The sequence below is a fragment of the Pinus tabuliformis genome, chromosome 9 (genome assembly GCF_031772625.1).
Source record: "Pinus tabuliformis cultivar Carrire ecotype Pingquan chromosome 9, CPIR1, whole genome shotgun sequence".
Classification (NCBI taxonomy): Eukaryota; Viridiplantae; Streptophyta; class Pinopsida; order Pinales; family Pinaceae; genus Pinus; species Pinus tabuliformis.
The window spans coordinates 305,323,034-305,335,081 of NC_142307.1; the positions used below are offsets into that span (position 1 = coordinate 305,323,034).

General features: G+C 33.0%; 1 protein-coding gene across 1 annotated transcript; it reads left to right on the plus strand.

The window, feature by feature from the left end:
* The first annotated feature begins 4,802 nt into the window (after nucleotides 1-4,802).
* On the plus strand, nucleotides 4,803-6,321 carry LOC149148445 (uncharacterized). The gene is made up of 3 exons (XM_089442181.1): nucleotides 4,803-4,983; nucleotides 5,562-5,794; nucleotides 5,938-6,321. The coding sequence occupies exons 1-3, from the start codon at nucleotides 4,803-4,805 to the stop codon at nucleotides 6,319-6,321; spliced, it is 798 nt and encodes a 265-aa protein (XP_089298307.1).
* Nucleotides 6,322-12,048: the final 5,727 nt, after the last annotated feature.

The window sequence follows — 12,048 nt, forward strand, 5'->3', positions numbered from 1 at the left end:
TTAGGAGGGCACTCATGGTTTTCAAAAACTTGCCATAGGGTTAAGAAGGAATTTTTTTGGGATGACCTTAAATCTGATATTCAAAAGTTTGTGGCAGAATGTTTGGTTTGCCAACAAAATAAAGTTGAAACAATTAAGACCTCATGTCTATTACAACCTTTATCCATTCCAAGTCGATGTTGGGAGGCAGTTTCAATGGATTTTATCATAGGTTTACCCAAGTCCGAAGGAAAGAGTGTCATCATGGTGGTAGTTGATAGAATTACCAAGTATGCACACTTTTTTGAATTATCTCATCCCTTTAAAGCCACTACAATTGCTACTACATATAAGGAAACAATTCTAAAGATACATGGAAACCCAAAGATTATTGTAAGTGAAAAAGATCCCATTTTCACTGGAAATTTTTTGACAAAATTATTTTCTTGTCTGGGTACTAAGTTAGCTCATAGCTCATCTTATCATCCTCAATCTGATGGGAAAACTAAGATAGTGAACAAATGTTTGGAAGGATATCTTAGTTTCTTTATATCTGATAAAAAAACACAATGGATCAAATGGTTGCCTCTGGCTTAATGGTGGTATAACACTTCCATACTACAACAAAAATGACCCCGTTTATGGAACTTTATGGATATAATCCATCGTCCATCACATCATATTTAAGAGAAAATTCTAATGTTAAAGCAGTGGAAGATTACATCGAGCATCAACAACAAGTTTTCCAACTCTTAAACGATAGCCTCACTTTGGCACAAAATAGAATGAAACAACAGGCAGATCAACATCACAGCAAAATAATTTTTGTTGTAGGTGACTGCGTATTTCAAAGGCTACAACCATAAAAACAAATGTCCCTCAATCAAGATAAGAAGGATAATAAATTATCACCAAAGTATTATTATCTATACAAGGTGTTGCAAAATATTGGTACTATCACATACAAATTGGAGCTTCCTACAACTTCCCAAGTACACCCATTTTTCTATTTTTCATGCTTAAAGAAGGTTATAGGTGACAAGCTCCCAATTCAAACAGTATTGCCAGAACTTGGACAAGGAAGGAAAAATCATATTGGAACATGAAGCTCTCACAGAAACAAGAACTCGACAACCATGAAATCGATAAATTTTAGAGTATCTTATCAAGAGGAAGAACTTACCCGCTCAAGATTCCACATGGGAGGATGAGAATTTTATACAGAAGCATTCAAAACTACTCGATCGTTGAGGACAACACTTTTCTGAAGGAGAGGCAGGTTAGGTCCCTATAATACTAGTGTATTCCCTTATTATTATTGTGAGTGCAGCCCTTTATTGTTATTGTTGTTCCCATGTTGTCCCCATATTGCTATTATTGTGCCCCATACAAGCCCACTATTGTTATTGTTGTGCCCTTACATTATTATTTTTCAATGTTGCACTGGTACCACTCCCGGTTGTTGGAGAGCAACTACCCCAAGCTCCGACGTTCCTAGGAGCTTAAGAGCTGGTATGAAACACTCCAAAATAGGCAGAAACCTTGGTTGGAGCTTGGGAGATTTTTGGGAGCTTGTCTCAGTCAAAATAGAGGTTTTCGGAGCTGGTTTCCACTCGGAGCTTGGATCAGGAGCCCATAGGAGCTTTGATCCATGGAGGAGCATCTAGACACTCCTTGATGGATTGGAGCTCCTACGAGCTCCCTATCCATGCGTACCCGAAAAGTCTGCACAATGTTTTGGTGGCAATTATAGTATTTGACTGGATGAGATCGATGGATTAGCTCCTACGAGTATCCATGCGTACCCGAAAAGTCTGCACAAAATTATAGTATTCGCATGACTGATATTTTTATATATAATTGATGAGGATCAGCTCTCAGTTCATCAACAACTCTGTTCGCTGCCTGTTCACTGTCTATTCACTTGCCGTGTTTGCTGCCTATTCGCTGCCTTTTCACCTGCCGTGTTTGCTGCATGTTCGCTGCCTGTGTTCCCTACCTGTTCGTTGCCTGTTCACCTGCCGTGCTTTCCCTGTCTTCGCCTGCATGTAAGATTGCATTTTAATTTCTAGATGTTTGCATTGTTTGCATGTAAATTGTTGTCACCCCAGTCCAACGGCCTCAAATTTTCGTATTTATAATTTTAATTTTTAATATTTATATTATATTATCTGCATAAATTTTTTCTATCAGTTTCATATGTCATAAGCTTCGTCTACATAAATATAATATTTCTATATGTCAGAATCATGTAAAAAGCACTTCCCCATCCTTGCATTAAAATCAGAGGAGCATGTGGCATTCGTAGATACTGATATCTGAGAGGAGCATGTTTCGCATCATTTAAGTGTGAAGTCATTGTTACAATAATTAATTCAAATTATCAAAGACATAGTTCAATAAACAATTCTCCACTGGTCTAACCCATTACACAATAAACTTTTAATGATAAGCTGCTATGATCTTCGTAAACCAGAAGACTTTTAATTCATTAGCTGCTATGAGATGTTTTAATGTTTATGGCTTGATGGGATAGTTTATAAAGTTAAACACTACTTATAAATAAACAATTTTATTGTAACTCAGGATCACTTTAAATATAATTTATGGACCCTTCTTGTTTCCAGGTAGGAAACAATTTCAGTATAGTGATTTTATCTAGAATAATAATGGCTTTTGTGTTATGTTTAATGATTTCAGTATGCAGTTTCAGTATTAATGATTTTAGTATGCAGTTTTAATTAGCCTATTTTCAGTCTCTAGTGATTTCAATATGTAGTTTCTTTTGTGAATGAGTCTTTTTGATTAATAATCAAAAGTTGACATCTCTTCTTTAGTGTTCCTATGTGATATTCGAATATCACCTCAGAGAAGCGAACAACGAGCTCCATTGTTAATGTTAAAATTAAATTAATAAATTACTGCAAAACCTTAATAATAATAAATTAATATATATATATATATATATACATATATATTGCAAAACCTTTTAAGTTTTATGATTATCATTTGCAAATGCCAAATAATGGCTGAAAATTAAACTGTAAAATGAACATAAAGATCAAACTTTGCGTACACCAACATTTTTTTTTTGGGTAGTTGGTTTCTCTGTTCATGGGTTGGCTTCTTAAAATGATATTGAGAATATTAAGTAACATATCAACTTCTATTTTTCAATAATTCTGGGTTATGTTGAAACTTGAAATGTGTGTCATCTTCTTGAAGTAAGGTGAAGGTTCACTAAAGTTAAGATTTTTTATATTAAAATGAATGTATATCAAAGCACTTGGGAACAAATTCAGTATGGAAAGCAATAAAATTCATAAGATTTTAATATTTTATAAACACTTTATGTCAATGCTTTATTCATTTTATCTCATATCTTTTTGTTTTTTATTTACATAATTTTCATATTTTTTTTTTTTTTATTTACATAATTTTCAAACTCTCATCGAAGCATGTAAAAATTTTAAAATTATAGCATGGTAACACTTTGATGGATGCATAATTAATATATTCACTCATGAATATATAGTGCAAGTAATGTCAAATTGCAATAACAATCATTAATAAGCATCAAACATAAGTAATATAAAGCAAAGTGTCATACACATCTGTTAGATTAAAATGAATATTGCACATGCATCCTTCAATACTTATTAGAATCACACATGTTTACTTCCATTCACTACCACTATGGAGGTCCTTCCTCCAAATTTTGTGAATAGTGCATGTATCTTATTCTTAATAAAGGAAGTTAATGGAAGTTAATGGGTTGCAAACAAAGGTTAACAATTGTTATGTGTAACAAATGTATCATTTGACTATCAGTAAGTTAATTATTAATTTATTTTAGTATTATGTTATTACAATCATTCACTTTATAAGTTTTCTCATTAAGTAAATAATGATGTACACCTAGATAAAAGTTAATTACTATTTTATTTTAGTATTATGTTATACAATCATTCACTTTATAAGTTTTCTCATTAAGTAGATAATCATGTACACCTAGATAAAATTTAATTATTAATTTATTTTAGTATTATGTTATTATAATCATTCACTTTATAAGTTTTCTCATCAAGTAGATAATCATGTACTTTATCCATAAAGTACATCCATCAGACTGAAATCACTAATAGTAATTGACTAGTTTATTAGAGTATGCAAATTATCATTGACTAGTTTATTAGTTTATGAGAACTCAGAATATGCAAATTAAATACTAGTATTGTGATTTTTATTTTTTTGTCATTTATGTACATTGTAAAATATATTTATTTGTTCCACTTCTAATGTTTTTTTTTTGTATTTTAATGTAAATTTTCAGTATTGATACCATGGATAGAGGGTTGGGCAATGAATGTGGTAACAACAACAACAGGATGAGACCCCCACTACCTCCACAAGTTCAACAAGAGAATGTAGAGGCAACAATAGGTACCCACAAGCAATCAAGCAACATTTCCAAGAAGCCCTTAATGAAGTTCATGAAAAAATAACACAAAACAAGACAAAAAATAGTGGGGGCTGTGAGGAATGGCAATGCAATTTGTGACCATGTTTTTAAGGGTAGCTATACAAGAGTATGGCATCATCTTTTGGGCATACTTGGGTTAGGAGTGAAGAGTTGCACATGTAACCTTGAACAAAGAATGGAGATGAGTAAGCTTCACATGAAAGCAAATGGAAACAATGAATGTGATAGTAGCATTGTATCTCCTAATAATAAGAGAGACATATATGAAAATTCATCCCAATGTATCAATGAACAAAGTCACAACCAAATTGAGACTAATCAAGGAAGTTCTAGCACTAAGATGACTACTGTAAGTGACTCCATTCAAAAGATGTACAATGTTTTGAATAGGGATGAAGTAGATGATGCCATAGCAGATTTTTTTATGGCGAATGGAATTTCATTTAATGCCACTCGTTCACCATACTATAAAGAAATGGTGAGAAAAATCATAGTTGCAGGGACAGGATATGCAGCCCCGGGTACAAAAAAATGAGGACTTCATTATTATATAGAGGGGTGACAAGAATGCATGGACTTATGGAGGACCTAAAACAGTCATGGGTTCATTCAGGTTGTTCAATTGTCATGGATGGTTGGACAAATATTCAACAAAGACCTTTGTTGAATGTTATTGTCACATCACCAGAAGGGCCTTATTTTTAAAAAGAAATTGATTGTAGTGGTAAAAATAAGGATGCTACTTTCATGTTTGAAATGTTGAAGGATGCAATTGATGAGGTTGGTCCTTCAAATGTGGTACATGTTATCATAGATGCAACACTTTTTTGTAAAGCAACGAGATTGATGATCCAAAGTCGATATAGGCATATCTTTTGGACTCCTTGTTGTGTACATGCCCTTAACAATCTCTTAAAAGACATTGGTAAAATATAGTGGATTACAAAAATCATTTCATATGTGGGAGAGGCACAAATTTTCATCTACAACCACCATGCTTCCTTGGCAATTTACAAGATGTATTCAAAGAAGCATTTTTTAAAACCTGTAGAAACAAGATATGACACATATTTTATTTTTCTTGAGTGCATGGTTGAAGTCTATGTATCTTTACAAGCCACCATTGTTTCTTTAGAGTGGAATGCATGGACTGAGTCTAAGTCACCTCAAGTGAAGAAGATAAGAGAAATGCTTCTTAATGAGGATTGGTGGGCTGATTGTAGATATGTTGTCTCTTTCACAACTCCAATTGTGGAGTTGATCAGGTATGCTGATTCAGATTCTCCTTCTCTTGGAGAAATATATGAATGTATTGATACCATGGCAGGCAAGGTAAAACACATCATTCGCCAAAGAAACCCTTCTTTGGAGCTTTTCCATGAAATCCACAATTTGATAGCAAAAATATGGCTTAAACTCAACACCTCCCTTCACATGGCTACATATACCCTTAATCCAAAGTGGTATATGGAAAGACCAATAGAATTCTTGCTATTGATGATGAAGAGGTAAAACAAGGGCTTCTTGATGCTATAAATAAGATGTATACTGTTGATGAGGCAAGTGTGATATGGGAAAAATTTATTGATTTTGGTACATTAAGCGCTCCTTCATTCAGCCAAGATGCAAAGAGGGACATCAAGCATTATGCTCAGAAGAAACCCCTTGGATGGTGGAGAATGTATGGGGGCCAGGTCCTAGAGCTCCAAAACCTTGCTTCACGTTTGATATCTCAGGTTTCTAGTTTCTCAGCCGCTGAAAGGAATTGGTCCACTTATAGTTTCATACACTATGTTAAAAGGAATAGACTTACCTCTAAGAGAGAAGAGAAACTTGTTTATGTGCATAATAGTCTTTGACTTTTTTCAATGAAGCTACCTGAATATTTAGAAGGACCTACTGCATGATGGGTGTGAACATTGAAGATGCTGCCCAAGTTGATGATGATGATGATGACAATCCTTTACCAAATGCAGGATTGATTGACATACCTTTAGATGAAATTGTTTCATTTGATGATGACGATGATGATGGTGTTTATCCAATACCCAGTGAGGCTCAAGCTTATATGGATCACCTTGATGCTGAAGATCGTACTATATGATCATAAGCTTTGTATTTTTGTTGCTATATTTTGGCTATTGGGAATTTTGAATTATGTACTACTTTAGGCTTTGGCTTTTAAAGTTTTTTTCTAGTATGAACATCAATATGATTTTATGTGGCTTTTAGTTCTTGTTTTAACTTTTTATGGTTGTCTCTTGAATGATGAATCATTTAAAAATTTTATTTGATATGTACATTTAATCTTTACACTTATATATATATATATATATATATATATATATATATATTTTAATATATTATAGTTGCCGCTCCCAACTTGGTGTTTCCCGTAAATTTGGGAAAAGCTTCTATCCATACAAGATACTCGTTTCCATGTATCCAAAGTACCCACGTACCGGAAATTTGTGCAACATAGTTATTTTTATGTCAGCTTTGACTATATTGTGACCCCTTAGACTCCTATATATAGAAAGGAGGTCTTGTCATTTAAATCATCCAATAATTGTTCATTTGTGTAATGTAAAGGATTTTCCCCCTCGAAGAGGCTGATTTTGAAGTCGTTGCTCTATATTTTCTTCTATTTTGTGAGCTGGTTGCATAACAACTGTTGGAGTAGGCTATAAGTCCCTCTGCTAAAAATGTTGCCAAGGTAAGATTTCAAGTCCCTCTGAAATGTCTTTGATGGATGCAAATTCGGGTCCCTTTTTTTGATCATACAAGTCCCTCTAAAACTGAGATATTGTTAAAAAGATAGTGCATAACTGTAAAAGGATTTTCGAGAAGGAAAAACTCAGAAATTGTGCACCTTACCCCTCAACTTAGGAATTGACTTGTCCTCAACTCATGTTTGCAAATGAAAATGTTTTATTGATTGCCAACAAACTTGAAATTATTTAGATGACAAACTTGATTTTTTTTGTGAATTTTGATTGGCCAATTTTGCTTGTTTTTCCAATGAGAATTATGGTTTATATTGTGACAGTTTCTTGGTTTTCACAACTAAACCCCTTTTTTATTTTTATATTTTTTAATTATTTTTTGTATTTGTATTTTTTATTTTTTTATTCAAGAGGGAGGTAAGGTAGATGCAAGATTGTGTTTTTCTAGTACCTCCATCTCATTTTGTTGTAATATCTGTTGAAAAAAATATTATTTGTTTATAGGCTTGTTATATAGCTTTAGCTTATGTCCATTAACCAAAAATGAGACTTCTTCTTCATCAATTGTCTTGACCTTGACTGAACCATTCTCATAAATTTCTTCAATTTGATATGGACCAATCTAATGAGTTATAAATTTGGCTTGAAAGTCTTTGAATTTTGAATCAAATAATAAGGCCCAGTCACCTACTTTGAATTGTTTCTTCTTGATGAATTTATCATGCCATGTTTCTCTCTGTTGTTGAATCAGAAAAGTATGTTGTATTGCTGCTTGTCTCATTTCATCTAATTGATTTAACTGCATCACCCTTTCTTTTTGTGCTTCATCTAGATCCATTCCTAAATCAGCTTCCAACTTGTAAGTATGAATTTGAAACTCAATGGGGAGTAATACTTGCTTACCATATACCAACTAATAAGGAGTGAAACTTGTTGTATTTTTCCAAGTGATTCTCATGAAGCTTTTCTAACCAATATTTTCTATGCATTCGAACTATCTTGGTCATGATTGCTTCCAAAGTTTTATTAGTAGACTCCACTTTTCCATTTTCTTGTGGATGATAAGGTGTAGACTTCTGATGCTTGATCTTGTATTTTTCTGCTATGTCTTGCACCAATTTAGAAGTAAATTGTGTTCCTTGATCAGTAACAATTTCTCTAGGAACTTCAAATCTTACAAAAAATTCTTCAAAGATAAAGTGAACAATTGTTTTTTCTGTAGCTATTGGAAATGATTTTTTTTTCACTCACTTTGTCACATAGTCAGTGCATACCAAGATATACTTCTTTCTATTTGATGGTGGATTGATAGGACCAATGAAATCAAGTGCCCATTTCTCAAATGGTTTTATGAGAACTTGTGGCTTTAGTGGCATTTCATCAGATGGTACTGGTCTACCCATCCTTTGACAATTGTCACAAATTTTGACATATTTCTTGGAATCTTTAAAAATGGATGGCCAATAATACCCCAAATTGAGTATTTTGTATGTTGTTCTGTTATCTGCAAAATGTCCACCACAAGGTTCATCATGAAAAGCTTTTAAAATTTCTAATATCTCATCTTGTCTTACACATCATATAATAATGAGATCATAACCAATATAGAAAATATCTCCATTAAGTCATATGTATCTAGCACTTCCTTTAATCACTTTTATTTTCTCTTTTGATATAAATTGTGGAGGTAAATTTACTATTGATAAATAGTTAGCTATATCAGCATATCATGGAGTTATAACTGATATTGAAATAAATTTTCATCTATAAAATTATCTACGACAGGAACAATCTCACCAGAAGTATGTAATCGAGATAGAAAATCTACCACTTGATTTTCCCTTTCAGATCTATCTAGGACAATAATGTTGAATTCTTGCATCAATAACAACCACCTTGTTATTTTGCCATTAGTAATGGGTTTATTCATCAAATACCTGATAGAAGAATGATTTGTATGGATGAAGACTTCATAACCTGTGATGTAATGAAGAAATTTATTCACAGCATGAACTACTACCAACATTTCTTTCTCAGTAACTGTGTAGTTCAATTATGCATGGGTTATATTTTTGCTAATAAAATAAATAACATAAGTCATATGAATCTCTTTTTGACCCAGAGATGCCCCTATTGCAGTTTCTGACGCATCAGTAGAGATATGAAATGGAAAATCCCAATTAGTTTGTAGATAGTTTTTCCTTGAGCTTTTGTTAGGCAAAGAAATTTATTTTGCAGACAAAAGCAATATCCCTAGATTTCCAACAAAACCTAGTAAAAAACATCAAAATAATTGCTACCTTTCCTTAGCCTATAAATAAACATGAAACATGTAGTATGCAAATAATCACTTACCTATTAGCGATGTGCTTGTAAATCCTTTCAATGCTTTTCACAACTAGATTTTCCTCATGCCTTAAAGGCTTTCCAAATGATTTCCACAACTTCTCCATGATGCTCCAAAAGAGATCTGCATAGACAAAAACATTCAAAGGGATCAAATCATATCACATATAAAATAAAAGGTTAATGAAATCCCTAACTTAACATATGACATATAATTGAATCAATAATAAGTTATAAACCATGCAAGTGATCAAGGAATCTCGTAAATTAGGAAAGAAAAACTACTTTGTATTAAATTCAAAGGAGAACAAGCTTATAGAATGGTTTCCTTGATGTCACAAGCCTCTTCCAATGGTCTTCATTCCTTCTCTTGATGAAAATCTCTTCAGACCTAAAATCAGCAGCATAAGTTTACAAATCGAAGTCTCTCTCCTTCCTCTAGTCTTATGTTCAGTTTATAGGCAAGAGGAGTAGGTTTCTAGTTCCTCTTCTCAAGGGATACCATGCTTAAGAGGAGGAGATTAGTCCCATGAACCAAGGGATGATGCGCATGTATGTAGTATTTCAAGGTTTCTAATTTGGATAATATTCCTCCATCAAAGCTTCTAGAATTTTCTTTTTATTTTTACTTGCATGAACACGATTGCAAGCCAAAATGGTAAAAACTTCACATGTGCATGTAATGGCTAGAAAAATTTCTTAGATGCTCAAAAATGGTTTTTAAGCAGTGCAACCCAAAATTCCTTTTGTCCTTGGTATTGTTTTACTTCAAGCTTCATAGGGGATTCACTTGAGACATTCATGTCAAAGGTTCATATTAGAGACCAATTGGTTGAAGACCTTAAACAAACAATCAAGGATTACCATATCACACTTTCATATAAAATCACTAAGGTAGGCATTTCCATACTCAGAGTACAAGTATCTTAAAGAATCAGTATGGAAATACATTTGAAGATCCATGTCAACAGAACACACAGTATGGACGCAACCATCAATAGACCTAGGTTTATAATCATGAATATTTAATAACTCCACATAGCCTGGATGGATGAAACTAGATCTAGGATCTTGATCTCCATATCTCGATGTACGAATCTAACCATGTGAGTAAATATCTTGAAGTCAAACATGGTAGAAACCAGCTGATTACCGGTCAATGATGTAAACCATTAATAGGTGAGAGAGAAACCACCAATAATGATAATGACTCTCAAGGTACTTCAATACAATCTATGAAGTGCGATTAAATTTTTTGAAGTTGAACACTCATAGAATCATTCAATCGAAGGCCAATGATGAGAACCTATCATTGAAAGAGAGAAACTTACCATTGAGGCATGCAGGCTTCAAGGTATTGTTTGAAAATTTAATTGACCTTAAATCGTTTACATAAATTATCGACCAGGGTGAAGCTAATGAAGTGTAAGTGCACTGTATGTGATAGAAGCCTTTTATTCTAAATTAAATTGAGTTATTTAAATGTGCATGTATTCTATGAGTAAATTAGTTATTTCTAGAAAATAAGATTAACTCTACAATGATGATCACACTCTTTTTCTTATAGAAATCTCACACTCTGCCTTGAAATAAAGAAAATCTCACACTTCTGTAAATCAATATCACACTTGATGTAAATGAAAATTAATTCCATGCTTTGCATAAATAAGAATTATATACACACACTCAAATGCAGAAGAAAAAACTACCATTGAATCCCATCACACATCTATATAAGCATCAATCATACTTGTATGAAAGCAAAATGAAATAAACTCTTGCTTAAAATACATTCCACTTGCTTGAATTATAGATCACACATGCTTGAAATTTAACATCAAATTCTGCAAATAAATCCTATGACTATAAGAAAGATAAAATTATGTCTAATTGATTAAAGTGTAACACTATGTCATTGCTGCTAAACTCTATCCATGTGCATTCAGAATCTATGAACAAACGAAATGATTAGTAGAACAAACTTAATTCAAATGTAGAAGAAATTAGAATGCAATTACTTAATCAAACAAACAGAAAGTTATGAGAATGTAAAGAAAATTTCTATCTAATGAAAATGAAACATAAATATTTACTACTTGAGGGGGCCCTCCACGAGAAGAAGGAAATCACGCTATTGATCAAACACTTAACCACACATGAGAAGGCGAAATGATTCTTTAATAAACATAGCATTAAAAACAGAGTTTAAATCTCACTGTCACGTCCTTACTTAACTACCTTTTCATTTCTATCGAGAGGCATATTTATAGAGCTGTCACACCAGGAGGTAACTCCTCAAATCAAATCATGTTATTCATTCAGGTTGTTCATTGTTATATACAAGATGGAGTGTCTGTTCAGTTCATCTCCTGGTGACTCTCAATCTTTTTTGTTATTTATTTACATTAATTACAGTCGTTCACCCAATCCCTATGATTAGGTGTCAACATTCCCCCCCCCCCCCCCCCCCTTAATATGAATGGATGTTGGTGAGTCCAAGCATCGTTCTGAATC